Here is a 22,343-nt window from a genome sequence, read left to right as displayed (position 1 = left end):
TGGAAAATCCACGATCCGTCTTGGGCCCTTGATTGCAGAGTCCAGTGGAAAAGAAGATGCAGAAATCAGAATTGGGTAAGAATTGCTGACGCGGGTTGCAAGAAACCGCTTCAGCGTCGTAAAAGGAGTCACACTGGTTCCGGGGATGACGGGGACTGTCTCCTTACCTTTTTCGTCTCTACAGTATCACCTCGCTGGTCAGAATGGAGGCAAAACCAAAAGTCAAAGCCCGCCGGTGACTCGCGGTAACGTAGTGACGGTAGCAAGTTGAGGTGTGATGTGGAAGAAACACCAGAGTTTGACAAGCCCCTCGTGCGGTAGATGTCTGGTCGTCCGTAGGTTCCAGGTGTTGGTGGCCGTGGGTATTTCCGCGAGTCCGGGCCCGAAAATGTTCCAGGTTTGCGACGGTATCGGGGATCGTGACGTACCTGAAAGATTGTTCAAAATTCTAGACTCCTTGGCGAAGCGTTCTTTCCTTTTCTGCAAGTAAAATGAAGTGGAAGTCAGTTCGTATGTTCCTTCTTTCTGACGGAAGTTTCAACTTGGCAAAAAGTGGGAAAGTGGAAGGGGAAGAGAAGGGGTGTCGCAAACACTGACGGGTTTGGTGGGAGTCGCACCCTTTCACGTCCACTTCACTCAGCTATGGATCCCGTCCAACTGAGATTGAAGTGAAGGGCAAATGTTGAATGGAAAGGGAATGAGGGAAGACTGCGGGTGTGCACCACCAGGAAGAAACGTTCACTGAGTGCCGATGGTATTAGCGTGTAACTCGCAAGTCGTCGCACAATAGCCGTTCGTGCCTTCCCAGCCAGTTCTTGACCGTGTACGGGTTGATCATCTATGACACAGGTCTGAATCCATCGTTCGATCTCGTCTCCCCAACGCCACTTGTCAACAACTTGAACAGGGAGGGATCGTGACAGGACCGGAAAGAGGCAGGAAGTTAACGAATGCGGCGATGAACAAGAGAACCGAATAGAACCGAACCTTTTATTGTCGACGCGAAGGCCTACGGACCGGTCACAGTTCAATGGATTTCGCGACCAACACAGCACAGAGCAGAAAGGCATTCCCCTCTCAGTCAGTCGTCGGTTTTTAAAGAGGCCACCGTTGGAGGAAACACGAGCAAACCACTGGAATGCAAACAACACCACAGCCCTCCCTGGTTTTTCGCCATTCTGAAACCTCCAAACCATGCTATGTGCAACTATCCGTCCCTCTCGGCTCACAGATTACCTTCGCCCATGAAATCTACGATGGCTGAGAGAAGAGAGGAGAGTGGGTGGACAATCCGCGAAGAAAAGGTCATAGTCGACTAACGACCTTGTGCAAGATGTTATCCCCTGAGACATGTCGTGACCAACTCGGAAACCAGCCAAAGCGTCATCGCGCTTGAGATGAGCAGTCAAAGGACAAGGTAAACAGGTAAACAGAGCTTGAATGAAACATGAAACATGTCGTTCGAGATAGTGGCAGATCCATCCACGCGGCTCGCATGTCTCGTCAACGATATGTACCGCGATGTTAACATGCAAGACGAAAATGCCAACGCTGTTGTTGACTGTGGATGCGAATCGGGTCCTTCCGAGATTGACCCCTGACAAGAGCCTCCGCTGCAGCTGTCAAAAACCCCCTGCAGACATAAGCAAGCGCTCAACGCACGGATCGCCATCTTGGTTTTGAAGCTCCCGAGGATGAACCTGCCAAGCCAAACCTCCTCCGATTCCATATCGGGTCTATCTAACAACCGGCCATCCTCCTCCGGGACGGGAGAATGTCATGGTCACATCACTCCTCCACAAGCAAGTGATCAACACTGCGGTCGAGGGACAGCTACCCGGTATTCCGCACTCTGGTTCGCTTCATGGTTTAGGGTGGCATTTTCGGATATGTTTCTGATCTCTCAGTAGTCAGTACGCATCCTCGGCCGTCACCGTTGACCTGCCACTCTCAGCTTCACTTGACCAAGACCAAAACCCAACAAATTCAATATTTACAAATCTTCAACGTACAAAGCCTTCGGTGATATTGACAACAATGAAAAGAAAAGTCTCTAGATGCCATGCTGCCACCTGGCTTCGGCCTTCGATACTTGTGAGCCAGCGTCTTACTACCGAAGCCATCCTGTCTTGCTCACGACGACCCGCGTCCCAATATATTGGCCTCCTTTATCCTGAATAGCCAGGGCTATATCATTGGCCCTGTGTCTTCTATGCCCCCATCCTTCAATTTAATGTTTCAAGACTCTCTCGATCTACGCTGTGCCACCGCCAATTATTCAACCCCCGATTCTTTCCCCGGACCCCACGGCGCCGTGCAGACGCCATTCTCAAGGATATGATATATGTCACTTACAGCTGGTCAGCCATCTACATGACCCAGCTGCTCACCCTCGGTGTTTCTTTGACTACCACCCTGACCCATACCTACGTTACCACGTAGCTCTGCCACCACAACTGATTCCTGGAAAAGGAAGTCCATCAAGCTCGACTTGCACCCATCTCCCTCCGTTTAATCTATTTGATCCCTCGTTAATGCCACTCTAGGGTCATCAAGTCTCCGTCGGACCGCTAGCCGTGGGCTCGCATTGACCTTTTGCCATGGCTGCCCAATGTCACGAGAACAGAATTTCTCTTTCTGGATATTACGTGCCTTCAAGTATGGTCATCATCATAGAACCTGGGTGTGGCTTGAAAATTATGCGGGATGGTGAGGAAGTGCCGATGAAGACCAAGGAAACTCAACGTCGCCCAATCTAACCCATCCCGGACTCTGGGACGCATTGATTATCTTGTAATGTGGATGGGAACGGGGAACAGGTATAAGAGGCGGCGAGCTCTCACTCCTTCTGGTTTGCCTTCCGTCATCCACTCATCACTCACCACCACTACTATCAACAAGCAGAGGCAAACATACGCTCGACGACCAGACATCATGCGTTTCGACCACCTTGCTCTCTCGGCCTTCGCGCCGCTCGTCGCCGCCCATGGTGCCGTAACCAGCTACATCATTGGCGGCACTACCTACCCAGGCTACGAGGGCTTCTCCCCTGCCAGCTCCCCCAAGACCATCCAGTTCCAATGGCCCAACTACGATCCGACCATGACAGTTTCCGATGCCAAGATGCGCTGCAACGGCGGCACCTCCGCCCAGCTAAGCGCCACCGTGCAAGCCGGGTCTAATGTCACCGCCATCTGGAAGCAGTGGACGCACGAGCAGGGCCCTGTTCAGGTGTGGATGTTCAAGTGCCCCGGTGCCTTTGGTTCGTCCTGCAAGGGCGACGGAAAGGGCTGGTTCAAGATCGATGAGATGGGCATGTGGGGAGGCAAGCTAAACAGCGCCAACTGGGGAACCGCGTTGATTGTGAAGAACCTCAAGTGGAGCAGCGAGATCCCCAGGAACCTGGCGCCCGGGAACTACCTGATCAGGCACGAGCTGTTGGCCCTGCACCAGGCCAATACGCCGCAGTTCTATGCCGAGTGTGCGCAGATTGTGGTCCAGGGCTCCGGCAGTGCGGTTCCGCCCAGCGACTATCTGTACTCGATCCCGACCTATGCGCCCCAGAATGATCCCGGCGTCACGGTATGTTCTAGACCTTGAATCTGATAGGAAGTTTCTGGGCACCAAAAAGCTAACGCGAGATATTTAAGGTCGATATTTACTCGAGCAAGGCCACGACATATACCCCTCCCGGTGGTCGCGTTTGGTCCGGATTCCAGTTCTAGAATACGGAATTCAGGCATGACTGGATGCCCAACAGTGGCGATCCAAAGGATCATGATCAAGCGCAAGTGCCTCACGAGCATCCCAAGGTTGACATGTAGAGTCTATTATCCAACGATCTATATAGTACATACAAGTAGCACAGGGGGTATATCACAAGTATCCTTCGAGAACAAAACAAACCAGCACCCCGTCTATCCAAAGAAGCTGGAGTTACAGCCACCAACTGGGCGATCTATCTGCAATTAATCGCCCCCAACTTCGATGTCCTCTTCATCGTCACTATCAAACCTGTCAAGGTTCCCACCATCTCCTACCCGGAAACGGTTCTTCGCAAACCCCAACAAACTGTACCTAGCACCCGCCCCGACGAATATTGCGATTTTCCCCCTCAAGACACTCGCCCGGGCTCCTGGCTCAAGAAATTCCTGAAGCAGAGTCGGGCGCTCGATAACAGCAACATTCGGCTCGCCGTTCCGGAGCCGTGGCACGCCGGACTGATGACGCGTGTTGGAGCCCTATACGTAAACCTTGCCTTCTTGATCGACCGCGATGCTGTGCTTTTCGCCCGTGGCCACGAGGTCGAATCTACAATCCTCGCGGTGGTAGTGCCACCCCGCAAACTGCGGCGCCTGGGTATATCTATTACCAGGCGGCACGGCGGGAATCACCGGCTCGTTGTCCGCGTCCACCACCCCCATGGCACTCGGCAGCTCATGCTCGTTGCCCCACGCATCGCCCCATCCGCTGTGGCGGATCGCCAGCCCGTACCGCAACGATCCGGAAATGGCCTTTAGCGCCGACTCGGGCTCGTCGACTCTGTGTCCGATCCCGCTGAACCAGGGCGCTTTCGTAGGGAACAGCATAACCCGCATGTTCTCCCCGTCGGGGGCGTCGGGGTGTTCGGGCGTGGCCACGACTGTGGTTTTGGAGAGCGGGAGCGTGGTCTGCATGTCGTCGTTCTGCCCCACACGTAGCAATTCTGCATGCCCGACCTGACCACCGTCTTGCTGACGGCCATGCTGTAGTTGGCGCCGCAGGCTACGTAGCGGATGTTCTGCAGCTCGGCGACGAGCCCCGGCGCGAAGTGGTGGTCCATGTTCGCGTAGGGATCCAGCTGTTCTGCGTCGACGTACTGGCGGCGCGGGGACCGCCGGTAGGCGTTGCGCGGCATGAAGCGGCGGCCCAAAATTTGCGCGTCGTTGGTGCCCCACGAGTAGACCAGCCCTGACTTGGAGAGGGCGAGAACGTGGTTGGCGCCGCACGCGATTTGCACGATTTGCGGGTTGTCAGTCCCGGGAAAGCGAATCTTGAGGGGGTATTGCTGGTTGCGCCGTGGTCGGTGCTGGTCGTACTCCATTTGGCCTGGGTGGAAGGCATAGAAATGGTGGACGTGATGGAAGTCAATGAAGTCGTTTTCGCCGACGTAGTACTGTTGTGAGATTGGGAGGGTGAGGTTAGTTGATGTTGCTTGTTGGGGATGGGAGAGAGGAGGGGGTTAAAGAGAAAAAAGAGAGATAGAAAATGCATACCTTGAAAGCACCCCATCCATAGACCTGACCCGTTTCCGTCAAGGCAAAAGACGCATGATCACTCACTGCCACCTGAGTGAAGACGGTGTTGCGCTCGATGGCGAGATGGTTGATATTCCGCGGCTGTTGCAGGATGCCGCTGATTCTAATTCCGTCCGGATGGCGTGGATTCGGGTCCGGTCCTTCAGCGTGCTGAGGACTTACCCAATTGCCGTTCTAGAGCTGGACCAAGTGCGTTACCCGGCCGAGGGCGCCGTGGTCGTTCGAACCCCAGGACATGACCCGGTTGTCGTCCGTGAGCGCCAAGCAGTGGTTGTTTCCACAGGCTATATCGACGATGTCCTCCTCATCGCTAATCCAATCATTTCGCCGCGGAGATTGAGCGATGGTGAAGACTCTTTGACCGGGTCCCAAGCCCAGCTGCCCTTTCTCGTTGGCCCCCATGACGAAGACGTCCATGGCCTCCCTGGGGGCCCGGTTGATGATTTCATGTCGTTGTCGTTGAGGTCGTTGAGCCATCTTGACTTGGATGGTGAATGTATTTCCTTCACTCGAGTGTAAACTTTGTATATCCAAGTGACTCTGGCTGTTCAATGAACACCATGACTACGGCATCAGAGGTTATACCCCTTCTTATGCTGGACGGAACATGGTGATGGCCATGGTCGTCGAGTACCGAGTAGAGAATCGAACAATGGCACCTCAAGTGAACATCTCAAAAGAGAGTTAACAAGGCGCCATTGTTCAACCCATTTTTAGGAACCGAGTCCATTGTGCTGGCCCGAGACTGAAGCCCATCTTTGTCCCGGCTCTTTCATGAGCCCGCTTTGTGGTGAGAATGTCATTGTGTGATGTTCTGAGCTTTGTCCGTATTTTGAACAACGGACGAGATACTGGTAGGTAGTGTAACAGTTGAGTATGATTGGGGAAAATCGTCGGGTTGTAGCGGGGATGGTTGATGAGTGGCTATAGAAGAGTTGAGGAGGAAGTTTGTTGATGTTGATGCCAAAACCTCACGGCGTGCACGCCACTTGAATTCCCTGTCCACTTCTTAGTGCGGGACAATCATATCGCCATGGGGAACCGAAGACACGTAGAGTGAGGCAAGACTATGAAGTAATCAAAGAATAAGAAAATGGAGTTTGATATTAAACGTAACTGAATTACTCTCCAGGATCCTTTACATCGACTTTTGTTGTGATCGGACTGTGATGCTGCGATGGGTGGAAGAGCCAGGCTACCTTAACACTTTGAGACCACCACCGCAATTGTCGGTACCTCCCGCGATATTGTTAAGGTAGCAATCACGGGTTAGGGTTAGAAGAGTAACCCCTCTCTCCCGTCAGAAGCCCCGAAATGGCGCGGCCCGGGAGCGGACCCTTCTGGGGAGATCAACGTCATTCGTCTCGAGTTCACAATCCGCGACGACTTGATTTTCGATATCTGTAAGTGTAAATCCTCAGCTGCATTGGCCCGGAAGTCCTTTTGCATATTTCCTCTTTTTTCCAACCACTGCCGAATTTCCTGTTTCGGGCCTCTTCCGGACATTGAGAGCTGTGCAGCGGGTATTATCGGAGCTGCACCGGCGTGTCTTCCGCTCATCTGATTCCGCCACCTTTTAAGTGTCCTCTTCATAAGTGTGACTAAGACTACGACTATTTCTACACTATTCAAAATAATTTTTGGAACCGTTAACTAAATACCGAATCCCATCACTCACCAATCCCACCTTCAGGACTCATCGCAAATAAAAAATCGCCCATCATGATTGACATGGCCCTCGACCACGGCTCCCTCGAGCACATCCTCCCCGTTTCGTGGAAATCCCAAATAACGGCCTGGCTCGCTGAGGACACCCCTTCATTCGACGTCGGCGGTTTTGTTGTCGGCGACGCGCCTCGCACCGCCACTCTCTGGGGCAAGTCACAGGGCATCCTGGCCGGCGTGCCCTTTTTCGACGAAGTATTCAAGCAGTGCGGCTGCACCGTCGAGTGGCACGCGACCGAGGGCTGCCACGTCGAGACCCACGGCGGAAAGAAGGCTTTGGCGACGGTGAGCGGACCCGCGCGCGGCCTGCTAGAGGGCGAGCGTGTGGCCCTCAACATCCTGGCCCGCTGCTCCGGCGTGGCCACACAGAGCCGGCACCTGCTGGTGAACCTGCGCAGTGCCGGATACAAGGGCATCGTGGCGGGTACTAGGAAGACCACGCCCGGATTCCGCCTTGTCGAGAAGTACGGCATGCTCGTCGGAGGAGCCGACACCCACCGCATGGATCTCAGCACGATGACCATGCTCAAGGACAACCATGTGTGGAGCCGCGGCAGCATTACCGAGGCTGTCAAGGCGGCCAAGGCGGCCGGTGGCTTCAGCCTTAAGATCGAGGTTGAGGTGCAGAGTGAGGAGGAGGCCGACGAGGCGATTGCTGCTGGTGCCGACATCATCATGCTGGACAACTTCACTGGTGAGGGTGTCAAGGTGGCGGCTCGCAGCCTGAAGGAGAGGTGGGCCGGCAAGAAGCAGTTCTTGCTTGAGGTTTCCGGTGGTTTGACTGCCGACAACGCTGAGTCCTACATTTGCCACGGTAAGTTCTCCAAGGATCATTCACGCGGAGCAATATGGCTGACATGACACCAGATATCGACATCCTTTCGACAAGCTCCATCCACCAAGGTGTGCCGCACGTTGACTTCTCGCTCAAGATCAACGTTGACAAGGGCAGCGGCCCCGAGGTTTCGAGCTGAAAGCCATGTACCGAGTTTTAGAGTGTATGAGTTGTTCCTACGACATTTTTAAGAGTCAAGCACGTAGTTATACCCGACGTTGGTGAGCTGGTTGTGATAGGCCAATTCGACCACTGTGCGTGGTGATACGAGGTTGGTGGAACTGGAGTCACACCGCAGAGAAGAACGCCAGCAGCGTGCCACCAACAACGCCATAGAAAAATGTATCAGTAATCACGCTGCATCTGGTGTGTCTGGCTTTCCATGTCAAGTATCTGGAATATTATTTTGTTCCCAATCCAGCTCAACCAGGATTGTGGCACGGTGAGTTATTGACCGTGCCCTGTGAGGTGCACCGTAAGTGCAGGGTAGGTGACAAATTTGGCCCTGCCCGAGAAGGATCACCCAGCTCCCATCTTGACTCGTAAGGCTGTGGTTGCCTGCCCTGTGCCTCCTGTGCCCCTGACTAGAAGCCCCGTGCCCCCACAATTCCCCGCTGTCAGAGATTGCGCAGCAACCCGACCCGACCGGTCAACGGCGATAAGAGGTCCCCGCTCCGTACCGGACCAGTCAGTCGGTGTGTCTTGTTCGTTTCGGGATCTGACAAACCGGCCAGTGGATGATGTAACCAAGTCCAGGCCCGACGTCCACTGTAACTTCAACTGGAGCCTCATCATCGCCCTTTCCACCAACATCGTTCAAATCTCATTTCATCATTGTTTGTGCTTCATTTTAAACTCAATCAAGGCGAAACAACACACAGCCTCATCCGAGTTACACATCTGTTCCTGCAACACATTGACCGTTTGCTCGTATCGCAATCTCTTATCGCCAAAAAAGCCGTCAAAATAGGCCGATACGGGAATCACGGCCTCAGCGCCAAAGGAAAACTCACAGACTACGACGACGACGACGACGACTTTGTCGGCTTTGACGATTTTGCCGTCGGCGGGAAAAACAACAAGAAACCCAAGAAGCTCAAAAAGCCGAAGAAGCCACGAAGGAAAATGGGTCAAGAATTTTCTGCCGTTCCTGAAACGACCAAGCCTGAGAACCTCTCAGAGCGCAGTCTGCCCGCGGTCGCCGACTACATCAAGTCCGGCAAAGCTAAAAAGGTTGTTGTCTTGACGGGCGCGGGTATTTCGACTGCTGCTGGCAGTAAGTTTTTTCTCACTCAATATTGCTAAGGAACCTTTAATTCTTTGCTTACCCGTATTTACAGTACCCGACTTCCGCTCTCCCGAGACTGGCCTCTACGCCAACTTGGCCGCCTTGGATCTTGAGGAGCCCGAAGATGTTTTCAGCTTGCCCTTCTTCAAGGAGAACCCAAAGCCATTCTACGTGCTCGCCAAGGACCTCTACCCTGGCAAATTCCATCCTACCATCTCACATGTCTTCATCAACCTCCTGGCCACCAAGGGCCTCCTCTACCAGCTCTTCACCCAAAACATTGACTGCCTGGAGCGCCGCGCCGGTGTCCCTGCCGACTTGATCGTAGAGGCCCATGGCAGCTTCGCTTCCCAGCGCTGCATCGACTGCAAGACGCCGTATCCCGACGATAAGATGCGCGAACATGTCAGCCGTGCCGAGGTCCCGCACTGCGAGAAGTGCAACGGTCTAGTCAAGCCCGACATCGTCTTCTTCCATGAGAACCTTCCCTCCCTCTTCTTCGACAGGAGGCACATGGCTGAGGAAGCCGACCTCGTCCTCGTCCTCGGCACAAGCTTAACCGTCCACCCCTTCGCCGGTCTTCCCGACCTTGCCCCCTTCGAAGTGCCCCGCGTTTTGTTCAACATGGAGCGTGTGGGGTCTTTGGGATCCCAGCCCGATGACGTCCTGGTCCTCGGAGACTGCGACACTGGCGTGCGGAAGCTGGCTGACGCGCTTGGGTGGCGTGAGGAACTGGAGGCCGAGTGGAGGAAGCTGGTTGGAGACGAGGAGGCGGACAGGCAGTTGAAGGGCTCGGCGAAACGCGAGGTCGAAGATGAGGTCTCGCAACTGGTTCATGATGTCGACAAGGTGCTGCATGTGCATGATGTTAGCAGCGGCAGTTCTTCGCCTAGCCCCGAGGCTGTGGCGGCGAAGCAACAAAAGGAAACGCCTCCGACAACTCAGCAGCAAGTTCAGCAGAGCGGGCCGGCGGCTGTGGAGGAGAGTGTGGAGACGACAACGGGGACAGAGGAAGTCAAGCCTACCGGGGCCTGAGGAAAGGGAATGAACTGGCGCAGGCGCCACGAAAGAGATGGCTCATGTTGAGAACGGCATCGCCCCCTGCGGATTGAATATGGGCTATCGAAGGGGTTGGAAGAGGCCGTACGATACTAGCATCAGTGCATGATGGCGTTCGCAAGGTATGGGAATTGGGTATGAGAAAGGTCCGGGTGGCGAGTTGTCTCGCCTGTATCACGCTGTTTGTTTTTTTACTGTTGTTCACAATCAAGGATACTTGTCCATGGTGTTTGCCTATTATCACTCCTACTTCCATGTGCATCGTTTTCGCGTTATTTCATTGTTCGCTGATCAGGGTCTCCGCTCAGCAACCGCCGCATGCATAACGCCAGCACTTTTGCCCCAAGCACAACAGGACTGCTTATTTACCGGGACCACTCTGCATCGTTTATGCTCGCAGATGGTGTGTTTGAGGGATTAATTACTACACAGCTGCATCGTGAATGCGTTATGAGGAGAATGCATAACATGCGTCGCGCGATGTATAAGAATCCGCCTTCTCCTCTTTCAACTTCATCCGTCATCATGTTTGAGTTGAGGCTTGCTTTGAAAGCCAACACGAATCACACACAGCACGATTTTTGGCGCGGATTTGCGGCCTTAACGGCGCCTCAGAGACCCCGATGCTTTCATCCTCCAATCACCCTAGCGTGGCAGAAAACAGATACACCGACGTCTGGGAGGACACCGAATCGGACTCGTGCGGCAGCCCGTTGCCTGGCGTGATGAGCTTCTCTCGTCGGCCAACAACAGAATTCGGACGTCCTAAAGGAGGCATATCAGCTATCTCCAAACTTGTTGCAGCACAGAGGAAACAGGTCGCTCAGAATGCAAAACCTTCTCTCGTAACCGCGCTACTCAAGCCATCTCCAATCGTCGAACCGCTAGTCTCACCCACGACCACCAATGACCCCATAATCTTCCCGACCAACAGACCTGGTGGAACAAGGGTTAGCTGGGGCCTCGAGTCTCTTCGAAACTTTCAAGTCTTGGGAACATCGACCGTTCCCAATGTGCCCGTCTCTTCCGCACCCCAAGTTGCCGGAGCTTCTCCTGCCGACTCGACAGAGCCCTGCGAGGAGGATGTCCTTTCACCTTCGACTCCTCCCGCATCACTCGTCGTAGAATGTTTTGATCCCGAAGAATATCAGTATGGCCAAAAATACCGACCGAGCATCCCCGATCACCAACACCAATGGCATCCCATCCGCGAGGTCCAGCCGGTGTACTACGCCTTTCCCGCCTACTGCCCACAAGAGCAGCAGCTGCAGGAATTACTAATCTCGGCATCCCCTCTATTCAACAACTCGCCAATAACACCACGTGAGGAATGCTTCCACACCCGCAGTGACAACGCCATCGCCGGAATTTCCCCCGAAGCCGATACCGGAGTTAGCACCGAAGCCGTAACCATACCCGGAACCGCACCAGACACTCTTCCCCCGCCTCTCCTCCGTTCGCCACCCTTGCAGGCCTCACCCATCATGTCATGGATCGCTGACCCCAACGCTGACCCCGACGCTTATTACCCCGATCCAGCCACCTACCTCGACCCCGACCAAATCATCACCCCATCACCACCTGCAGCAACCTCACCGAAAACTGCAAGCTCCGCCTCCCTCTCTTACTGCACCCGTTGCGTCATACCCCTCACCTTCGCCATCTCGACTTCCTGTCTTGACCAAGACGAAGGTTGGGAATGCTGTAACTGCGCTGGTAAGAATTTGAAGTAGGAGTTTCATTGTTCTGGGTGTAGGGGGCATGGGAAGTGTGGGGAGTGCGAGCATGGAGATGCGAAATATAGGGGATGGAAGACAGGGCGGGAGGGTATTGGTAATGTGGTGATGGGCAGGAACTCGATTTTGAGGGAGTGGGTTGTGAAGGAGGAGGGGGAGGGGGGAGATAGGTTGGAAGGAAAGCGGCGAAGAGAGGGGGTGAGGGAGTGGGTTTACTACTGGTTTTGAGGCTGCTGTGGTTGGTGGTTGGAGAAGCTGGTAAATCGACCCGACGGCTCAAGAACCGGAGAATTGTTCTGCGACCGCGCCATATCTCTTTGAGATGTGTTGTGGATTGCTATGGTCGGGTATGTCAGCTTTATCAACAAGACCATGAATCCATGAGAGGAGCCTTGATTAGGTTGTTTTGGCCTACGTTCTTTGTTTGTGGAGAAGTTGTGCTGGAAACTGGACTGGACAAAGGGACTAACTGGATGTTGAAAGGAGAGAGATGTTGTAGCCGGTCTACATACATACACAGTCACTCGAGCAATAAGAACTCGTATTTGCTTGAATGACGATAGCGAACTTAACATATTCCCCGTTTGAAAGTCTTGAACTGTCCCTATCATCAGTGCATTTGTGATTCACAAACAAGAAAGTTTCATCCGCTACCAACACAGACCCAACACAACACAGTATGAAGGCTCTGTTCAGGCCTACCTCAGTAAGTTGGAAAACATTTTCGAAGGAGGTGGTGAGAAGCCTCTGGGCAATGGTCTGGTTGACGCACGCCTTCTCATCCTCGACCATGGTGACGTGATCATGTCCATTGGACACCATGCTCACCGGAGTCGAGGACTTTGTATATATGAGCCTTGGAAACATCGCCCGCTCTGATACAACCACCTTAAGCAGTCCTCTCTTCACATTCCTTCATCACACTCAAAATTTACTTACCTCGCTCCAAGACCCAAAGATTACCACGATCTCGATTCTCGACACCACTCCACTCCACCTACCTACCTGCTCAACAAAAAATGTCCTCAACCGGTTGGATCTGCTGCAACTGCCAAACCAGCAACTCTTCCTAGGGGCACTTGTGCTGGTATTGCAAGATCCACAGCAAATGCGACAAGTGTGACAAGGACTCATCGGGCGCGTCGTCCGTCGTGGCATCTGGGGCAGTCCGTTGGTTCGGCAGTCTACTACCTCTACCGGAGGTTCTTACGTGGCTTCTTCGAGTTCTACGTCCGGAGGAGGAGGAGGATGAGGAGGGCAAGGGTTGAGTTCTAGGGGGTTTCCTGGCCAGTGGGTTAGTGGTGGTGGGAAGACGACATCAAACAACAGGAAATGAAAGAGGGGGTGGTGCTGAAGAGGAATTGAGGAGAGGGTAGTGGTACTGAGGCAAGGAGAAATAATTGGGAAAATGCATGGTTGGTTGGTTGGTTGGCTTGGTAGATTGAAGAGGAAGGGGAATAAGTCCTTCAAGTTTTAGCTAAAGAGTCTACAAATAAAAGTTTCACGCGGGATGCACTTTCTGTTCGTAAAATTTTGCTCTTGGCTTCTAAACGCTCGAGACAGATTGCCAATGACGACGGTGTCTCTGTGTTAGCTCTGTGGATAACGGAGTTTTGCGGTCTTCAAGTAGTGGAGAACATGTTTACACAGTGATCAGGAGGCAATTGGGATAATAATAATAATAGGTATTTACCAAAGGAAAGGGGTTGGATTGAAGCTGGAAGCTATTTTACGTGGAGGAGGTGGATACGCCACAATCAATCGAGGTGGACAACTGGAAACATGACTATTGAGACTGTTTTAATGATTCAAGTATTGACGGATTTGATGAAATTTTCTTGCAGTCCTTGATCGTTGTTTGAAGAAACAATCCTTCGTCTCTATTAGATCATCTTTCTGTCAATCATACCTCTAGCGACCGTTCATCGGGTATCAAGTCGAGATGCCCAAACAGTACGTTGGGGGACTCCTCGGCCAGGCTTCAAGCTGCAAACGCTTCTAGATACGGTTGGAGAGACCACCGAGCAGTTGGCTGACACACTCCAGCCCAACCGTTAACAACCATGATTTGACGATGAAGATAAATCAATGTGTTCTGGCATTGACGACCATGTATATATCACCCATGAATTCCCCTTCCTTTCTGCAACCTAATCACCCCCGATCTTCATCGTACATCACTCTCCAGCTCTGGTATCCATAACTCTTCACCTCTACAACACCAAGTTTCTTTACCGCGACAAAATCCCAAACCGGAGTTGAGCAGTAAAGTCGACGGTCACCAACCCATCAAGAAAGAAGAAAGAAGAAAGGATCTCGAATCAAAATGGCCTGGGAATGCTTCAACGGCAAGACCGACAACACAGATTTGGAAAAGCTGTGCTGGTTCTGCAAGACCCATTCCAAATGCGACGACTGCAATTAGAGGTATCAACGGCAACGGCGAAGGCGCAGGGTGGCAAGACATGACGCGTACCGCCGCTAATGATGGGGTGAGAACATGAGTTTTGGTTCCGGTGGACATGAGAGACGCCCGTGCAGGAAGGAACAGGCAGGAAGCATGGAAGCAATGGTGGGGTAGGAGCGATGTGTTTTGAGTCTGCAAGTCTTGAGAGGAAGGAGGAGGGAAGGAATCAGTTGAAGGGAAGGTGAAAGGGGAAGGAGCGTACGCTCGCTGTTTCACCATCGGACTGTACAGTCGGGAGAAAATCTGGGATTCGAAGAAGCGTCACCGTGGTGAAGACTGCAGGAAGTTGCTACTGGTATGGTTCCTTGCACTTTGGGCACGGCGGGATAAAGATGGGAAAGTTTGTGAATCAAAAAGAAGGGCGGAATGTTCTGACATTTGAGATGGGCTCTCTGGTCGATGGCCGGCATGATCGAGGTAGGGAAAAAGAAATACCATTATGCGGCTTGGACCGTCAACACGTGAATGTAGAGCTGCAGAGAAAATTTTTGGAGCATTTGTGAACTGTTTGTTTCAACAGAAACACAGTCGGTAAGGTAGGTTGGGACAAGGGAAGAGAGGACTCGAGAGTATTGCTGAATATTTCATCCATAGTCCAATTCCTGCATGTGAAGAAGTCTTTCTCGGAGCCTTGCTGCGTGTCCATATTACATGTACGAGGTTGCACATGTGCCGGAATTTGACTCAGAGAGTAGTTCCGGTATTATTCCCACCAGCCTCATTGGACATGCACCTGGATGGAAAGGAAACAAGGAAGATCTTGGACACTCATGCAAGACCCATACCTGCATGGACGCAGAAAAGAGCTCTCGGATATTTTCTTTCAAGAACTAGTATAAATACCTCCCATCCCATTATTGAAGCATATGTTCTCTTCTTCCTGAACATTTATCCATCTCCACGATGTTCGTCTAACAACATCTCGCAATTTTAACCTGGCCACCATCCTGTCTTCACGGAACTCGATAAACATCCCCCTCAACTCCTATCACACGACAAACATTGCTTCTACCCAACAAAGCAGAGCTTGCCTTCTGAGAAAAGTTAGTGTGAAGCCAGTTTGCCAACATATGTCTAAAGTTCTGACGATTTCATTGTAGGAGAATACCATGGATCAACACATTTCCACTCTCACTACCAAAGTGACGCAAGCCAACATAACAATACGGCCACATAACGGGAAGCGCTCAAGGAAGATACCGATACCTGATAAGGAGTTCATTTTCGCCATGAGGCGTCTCAAAAGTAACGACGAGTACCCCACCGTTTGGGAAGAGGAAGGTGAAGAAATGCATGATAGCGGTTGCGACATTTCAGACAAGCCCCAGTCCCTTCTGACTGAGGGACCACGGAAGCAAAGAAAAAATTCTATTGCCCATAAGCTTGGACCTACCCTTCCAAGTGGCCAGATCAAGACGAGAGAGAGAGACGCTTGTGCTACCACCGCAGCCATTATCAACAAGCATGGAGAGCCGGAAGCCAAAAAGACACTGAGGCAGAATGCATCGACTGCCATCGCTCCAGTGCATGTCATGGCGATTATCACCAAATCCAACCCGACAAAGCCCATATTGAATAGGAAGGTCAACACTTATGGACAGTCAGACTTGAAAAGTCGACTTTTGTCGGAACAAATCAGGTTCATCGACCGCAAGATGGGTTGGACAGGTCCGTTCACATCACATAATCGGAAAACTTCATTGAGCTGGCACTGGCCATCTTCCGCTCTCCAGATCAAGGCAAAAACATCTCTGCAAGACGTGCTGCAGAATGACCAGAACAAAAGAGCAGCCTCATCTTCACCATCCACAGATTCCAAGAAGAAGGAGACCGAATACGTACCTGCCGATGACTCGGACAACAAATGGTTCAACCTTCCCGGTCAAATCTGGAATACCACCACCATATTCCTCACCAACACCGTCGAGAAGCACCTCCCTTTCTACGCGTCCCCCAAGGAGAAACAGTGGCAGGAAGCAACGCGAATGTGGAAAGAGGAGGATACCAACAAACGCACGACCGCCCCCAGCGTAACCAGAACTGAACAGGAACGCCGAGAAGCCCCACTATCACATCTCTCACAACACCACACCTTGGCTGCGCAACGAGTGATACACCCAGAAGGAAGTTTCGGCGAGGGAGAAAAGCTAAGGGTAGAAGGGAAGCCAACTCCTTGCTCCTGGCGGAACATGCCTTACGCAAAGGCTCTTGGTTGGTTATATGCTCCGTATACCACTCCCTGGCGCTAAACGGGAAGTGGTTCTCTGAATGCCCTCGCAACGGAGAATCGGGGGCTCGTTTATCAACCTGGTGCATCCCACAGCGAAGGAAAGAAGGAAAGAAGGAAAGGAGGAAAGGAGGAAAACACGAACGGACCATGGTCGTCAAGAAAACGGCAGCACTCATTCGACACACACGGACAGCACGACACCGGCGGAGAAGAAGAAGTACATAGCAGGAAATGGGAAGCAGGATATGGGAAACGAAACAGGGCGTCAGGAATTTTGGGCGAAAAAATCACTTTCCTACCAACGTCACGGCTTCTTTCGGCAATTTTGGGGTTTTGTTAGGTAGACCTGGGAGGTTTGAACTTTGAGGAGAGGCTCTTCAACAGGGAAACATGGTTTGTGATTTGAAGATTGGTCATCAGCGCAGCATCTGGGAGGAATTGGATATGGGAAAGGTTGGATATCGAGATACTTGGAGGAGGATGGAGGATTCAGTTTGGATTTCAAACCACAAGGCATTTTGGAAAATGAAACCAGGAAAATTTTCAGATCCGTTGAACAATGAATGAAGTTTGAATCTGAAACTATCAACACCGATTATGTTCTCCTTTGGACATGGTACTGTGGAAGGTGCAGTGATTAAAGCAACTCTCAAATCTCCAACAGGTTGGCGAAAATGCGAAGTGGCGATGAAACAGGGACAAATTCTGAGCATGCGACAACAGCTCGAAAACGCAGGTAAAAGTCCATGCTAAAGCAGACATTTTGAGATGAGATCTATTAATATATCTTCGTCTTATCATGTCTGTTTTTCTGGATATGCATGCAAGTTATGCCCGAGTGTCCTGCAACCCTTTCTTTACTGCTCCGTCCGCATTCGGTAATACGTAACTTACGCCTCGTAATTACGACCTACCCAAGCCTCCCGCCCTCGCGCTTGCCAGCTTGTAGCCAACACCGGTCCCTCCTCGTCCAGAAAAAAGCTTCTTCTCTGGACACAATCACCAGCTTCAAGGCAATCACAGAGTGTTTGGAATTCCTAACGAGAGTCTATCTGCCATGAAGGACCCGAGGTTGTTCCAGCTGGATATAAAAGTAGCTAGCTCTGATTTGACCGTAGATACTGGTGCCTGTAAGGTAATTATACTTAAGGTACTTACCACCACCACCGCCGTCCAGCCACTGCAGCCTGCACACCTCTTCCCGTCGTCGAACATCGGACGAAACTCACCACCTTACACTTCCCGCATACCTTCCAAGACTGCCTGAACCAGGGCACAGGTACCTTACCCGTGGCAGCCCCAGGCACCATATAAGGCCCGTAGCCTAGCCCCTCTACCACAACGGGGAGCCCTGCAGTCACCGATGCCCCTACGGGTGGTCTTATGGCGCAGTGGTTATCGTTGATGAAAACTTGCGTGTGGCAAGTTTTCGTAAAGTTGCAGCTGGCGGATTGTCGTTCGTTCTACAAGCGTATCTGGGTGACTTAGCTTTTTGCATTTTCCAATCGATCTAGCAAGTATGGGAAATGTCGGAAATGATGTCCATTCCTTTTTCTGATTTATTTTGGGGGTTTAAAGGCAGTTTATTGTTTGGGTGGTCGGTGATTGTGATGTTCGCATGGATCACTGATGTCCGTCGCTTTCTGAAAATCTCCGTTCAGGTGCTGCAAGACTTGCAGTCCGAATCATGGCAATGCGTGTCCAACTCCTTCACAATCCGCAACCTACTGCAAATCCCTCTTCCTCTCCCAATTTTCCTGCATCAACCTAAAGAACGGAGCTACAAACGGGCCAGCGTTCACCAGTAATGAGAGCTTTGAAATCAAAACATCCGACGGTCCGAAGACCACAACAATAACTATGATTCAAACAAAAGGGTATTATGTACCAAAAAATCGCCAGCCCAAAATTACACCTAACTCCCAAGTCCCTCCCATAGTTATGTCACCTACTATCCCTTACACCTCCTTCGCCCTTCCAGGTTATTATGTCCCACTATCAATCTGATCAACAACCTTAATCTGGCTCCACGCGTCCCACTCCCCACACACCTGCTCCATCTTCCTGGGCTTCCCTAGTCCTCCCCATCGTCTCTCTATCTCCTCCGGCTGAGTCACAAAACTCGAAAAGAACCCCGCCGACGCATGCCACGCAATATGGCAATGGAAAGCCCACACGCCGGGGTTCGTCGCATCAAACTGCAGCACCAAGTGTCCACTCGGCCTCACAATCTCCACATCTCGTCTTACGGGGTTCCTTGGGCGGGTGATGGTCTTGCCATCCCAGTTGCCCGGGCCAGACGACAAGACGTAGAAGTTGTGTCCGTGGAGGTGCATCGGGTGCGGCCCCGGGCCGTGGTGATTCACCACGATCCTGATCGTTTTGGCGTCGCCAAAATCCCGGACGTTCCACACCTCGGGGAAACTCAGATTTCCCCTTGTAACCATGTCCAAAGCCGGGTGGTTGTAATCTACCCGGGAACTGACGGCGTCGAACTTGAAAAGGAAGATATCCGACGCGTTTCGGTAGGCTTCGATCTTCATCTCCTTCGTCACAGCCGGGGTTTCGGTGACGGGAATAGGGTAAAGCGGTTCCCTGGTGTCCAAGTCGTCGCTTGCGCCGCAGTTCCTGTTCGGATCCCCCGCGTCTGCCCATGGCCGGCTGGCTGGTTGAGAGTCGGGGTCGGCTTGGTCGTAGTAAACGGCTGCTAGAGCGAGAGGCTGCTTGGAGGCTGAGCATCTGGTTAGATCGGAGCGCATCCAGAAGGCGGATTGGGGAGTTCCCGCGTTGGCGGTGACGAGAACATCGGCGCGCTGACCGACCGCGAGCGAGATGGCTGTAACGTTGTAAGGCTTGACGGGGACGAAATCGTTTGCAATGACGGTCATGGTATGTCCGTCGATGGAGAAGCGCTGGACGCCGTCGGCGCCGGAGTTGACGAGCCGCAGCCGGTGCGTCTTTCCGGTTTGGAACTTGAACTTGGCGATACCTGCGTTGGGCGTGCAGGGGGTCTTGTCGCCTGCGGCGGCAGCGGCGGCGCAATCAAAGTTCATCTTGCCGTTGATGAGGTTGTTGTCCGAGGGCACGCGGGGCGAGCCGCCGGGGGCGAGCATGTCCTTGATCAGATCAAAGTAAGGGCGGTGGTACCAGTCGGAGAGCATGACGGGGCCGAGATCGATGTCGTACTTGGTCTGGGTAGGGCCGTGGACGACAATGGGGCCGACGATGCCGCCGGCGTATTGCGCCGAGTAGTGGGCGTGGTACCAGGATGTGCCGTAGAGGCTTGCTTTGAACTCGTAGGTGTATGACTTGCCGGGAGCGATGGGACATTGAGAGACACCGGGTGCGCCGTCGTCCCAGGGGGTATCTTGATGGAGGAAACCGTGCCAGTGGATGGATGTGCCCTCCTCCGGAGAAGAGATGTTGTTGAAGACGTTGACAACGATCTTATCACCCCAGTTTGCTTCGATCAGGGGGGCGGGAAAGGCGCCGTTGACCAGCAAGACGTCCCTTTGGTATCCATCTGGTGCAATGACTCCTCGGCTGATGACAAAGTCGTAGGTTCTCACTGCTCCTGTTATGGGACACTCGGTGTATTGATTGTTGCCCCAGTCTGTTAGGTTTCCCCACGGATATTGCCCATCTGGTGTTAGGTTGCCCAAGAAGAAGGCTAGTAATGGAAACAGAAATGTCCCTAGTCGTGATGAACTAGAACGAGATGTTAGCGGTACTCTTACTCTTACAACGTTTCGAAAGGAGTGAAGACCTACCCATTTGTTTTCTCTTGGACCAGGTTCGCAACAACGCCTGATAGTTTAGAGCCGACCTCTACTATGGCGCGTCCTATTACGCCCATGATGAGTGTTATGAGAAGAAAGGAGGGTTTGGGTTTGGGTGTCATAAAAAGAACCCGCCTTCCTCGACAACGAAGAACTACATCGTCCCTACTTATACAAAACCCCCTTGGGAGAGATTACAACCGCAAGGAGCCTACCGCTTCGGGTCCATGACACAATGCTCACCACATGCGGCCCATGGCTGACCTGGTAAAAGCACCCCGTAATGTGACTGGCACACCGGGGAGAGAGATAAAAGAAGAAAACGCAGGGGTAGAAAGAGATCGCAGATGCGGTTTCAGTATTGACCCACACTACCTAAATCGACATCTTCCCGTCTCTGTCTCTGTTGCCCTTGTCGATGCTAATGTACACATCATCCCTGAGGGTGATGACGATGCGGTCTACCAAAGGGAATCTCGTCAGGTACCGCCCACCCAAGATCCAGCGTGGAAACTACATAGATTAGGTAAGTAATGTCCACCTCGTCGGAGTAATAAAGATCAGCATTGCCCTTAAGCCATGTCACATGCGGTTATGGAGCTTGATGAGCTGTCGAGCTCAGCTGGACCAGCAAGCATAGTAAGTCGGTGAGCACTAAGGCCAAGCTTGTTCTCGGCCATCGGATTTTGCGGGACGAAAGGTCTTGAGTAATTCGGTCTGTTCACCGCCAGGGATGGGAAACCGAGAGACACCAGCTGGGTAGAGTGAAGACAGCACAATGGAGAGGTCCACCGCTAAAGTAGTTGCAAGGCGGCAGGTTGGCCAAAACACCGGGCAGAACCACGAAGGGGTCACCGAAGCTGTGATCCGGGAGTCTGGGGTAAGCGCTAGCGTTGAGATCGCCGCCCCACAGCGGCTGAACTAGACCGCTGACGGAACCGCAGTCCAGCGTCCTCTAGGTGGGCAGACATTGAATTGTCAACGGTGCGATTGGTACAGCTCCTGGCTTTCGATGTTCGTAAGACGCGAAATGGCGAGCATTTAGTGAACGCATGAGGAATACTGGAAGTGATGAAAGGGAGCAAGCCATAAAAAGATGTAGTACTGAGTTGTTTCTCGTAAAGCCTGGCGACTTTGAGGGAGAGTCGATATGAACCACTCAGTATCGTGAGCCTTCAGTAGTCGATCATGCATTCAACCTCCTCGAAAGTGAAGAGACTATACCAAGATGTCAACGCCCCGGAAACGTACTGTGGAGTCTCCCACGGGTTTGATATGTTCCTCTAAAGTCGAAAGTGCACATGCACCTAGACTCTGATGCAAGGGGGTCGTTGGAGGCTCAATCACAACTAGGATCGCCGGTGCAGGACGCAAGAAACTGATGAAACAGAACACAGCACGGGAAAATGGAAAGGCTGTGGACAACCACGGAAATCCAAAGTATGGCTACGGATGCTGCCGAAACAAAGGGAAACTGTCCGGTCTAGACCCATCAGCCAAAGCGAGTGAACCAACGAAATGTGATGGGCTTTGGTCTCTTTGCTTGAAGAGAGAGGCGAAGTGTTGCTAGGTAGAAAGGTCCGGAACACGGCCGAATGTGTGCAGATGACACAAAACCCAGGAACCAATCCCGTTAAGACCGTGCCGTGTATAGAGGTAGGTACATCGTCTCGGAACGAATCTGAGAATCTTTGCATGAGCATATCTTGCGGTTTTCGAGCTGCTACTGTTATCGATATCCCATACAGTCGCAATGATGATTTTTCTTCAAGATTTTCTTCCGAGTCTGGGTCTCCGTCGGTGACTTGGCGATGTTCAGGGAGCAGACCATTCTCAAGGAGTGGTCGTTTAAAATTGCAAGTGTGACGAATTTCTGGAGTTGCATGTAATTGTCTCGGGCCGTAATAAGGTGACTTGTGGGCATCGA

General features: G+C 52.3%; 6 protein-coding genes across 6 annotated transcripts; 4 read left to right on the top strand and 2 right to left on the bottom strand.

Moving 5' to 3' along the window:
• The first annotated feature begins 389 nt into the window (after nt 1-389).
• On the top strand, nt 390-4,033 carry SMAC4_01217 (uncharacterized protein). The gene is made up of 2 exons (XM_003352334.3): nt 390-3,582; nt 3,651-4,033. The coding sequence occupies exons 1-2, from the start codon at nt 2,797-2,799 to the stop codon at nt 3,723-3,725; spliced, it is 861 nt and encodes a 286-aa protein (XP_003352382.2). The 5' UTR covers nt 390-2,796; the 3' UTR covers nt 3,726-4,033.
• A 187-nt stretch (nt 4,034-4,220) lies between these two features.
• On the bottom strand, nt 4,221-6,535 carry SMAC4_01218 (uncharacterized protein). The gene is made up of 4 exons (XM_003352335.2): nt 5,484-6,535; nt 5,256-5,378; nt 4,739-5,155; nt 4,221-4,685 (listed from the first exon to the last, which is right to left on the bottom strand). Exons 1-4 carry the CDS (start codon nt 5,772-5,774, stop codon nt 4,242-4,244), a joined length of 1,275 nt encoding a protein of 424 aa, XP_003352383.1. The 5' UTR covers nt 5,775-6,535; the 3' UTR covers nt 4,221-4,241.
• Nucleotides 6,536-6,910: 375 nt separating this feature from the next.
• Nucleotides 6,911-8,256, top strand: SMAC4_12623 (uncharacterized protein). The gene is made up of 2 exons (XM_066091077.1): nt 6,911-7,836; nt 7,890-8,256. Exons 1-2 carry the CDS (start codon nt 7,020-7,022, stop codon nt 7,994-7,996), a joined length of 924 nt encoding a protein of 307 aa, XP_065945824.1. The 5' UTR covers nt 6,911-7,019; the 3' UTR covers nt 7,997-8,256.
• Nucleotides 8,257-10,827: 2,571 nt separating this feature from the next.
• Nucleotides 10,828-11,937, top strand: SMAC4_01220 (uncharacterized protein; the record flags this gene model as incomplete). Its single annotated transcript, XM_003352338.1, has 1 exon — nt 10,828-11,937. One exon carries the CDS (start codon nt 10,828-10,830, stop codon nt 11,935-11,937), a length of 1,110 nt encoding a protein of 369 aa, XP_003352386.1.
• Nucleotides 11,938-15,516: 3,579 nt separating this feature from the next.
• Nucleotides 15,517-16,656, top strand: SMAC4_01221 (uncharacterized protein; the record flags this gene model as incomplete). Its single annotated transcript, XM_003352339.1, has 1 exon — nt 15,517-16,656. The coding sequence occupies one exon, from the start codon at nt 15,517-15,519 to the stop codon at nt 16,654-16,656; it is 1,140 nt and encodes a 379-aa protein (XP_003352387.1).
• A 1,966-nt stretch (nt 16,657-18,622) lies between these two features.
• On the bottom strand, nt 18,623-20,493 carry SMAC4_01222 (uncharacterized protein; the record flags this gene model as incomplete). The annotated part of the gene is made up of 2 exons (XM_003352340.1): nt 18,623-20,345; nt 20,408-20,493. The coding sequence occupies 2 exons, from the start codon at nt 20,491-20,493 to the stop codon at nt 18,623-18,625; spliced, it is 1,809 nt and encodes a 602-aa protein (XP_003352388.1).
• Nucleotides 20,494-22,343: the final 1,850 nt, after the last annotated feature.

The sequence above is a fragment of the Sordaria macrospora genome, chromosome 1, assembly GCF_033870435.1.
Source record: "Sordaria macrospora chromosome 1, complete sequence".
Lineage (NCBI taxonomy): Eukaryota > Fungi > Ascomycota > Sordariomycetes > Sordariales > Sordariaceae > Sordaria > Sordaria macrospora.
The sequence above is the reverse complement of the archived record's forward strand: the minus strand, read 5'-3'. Positions and strand labels throughout refer to the sequence as shown.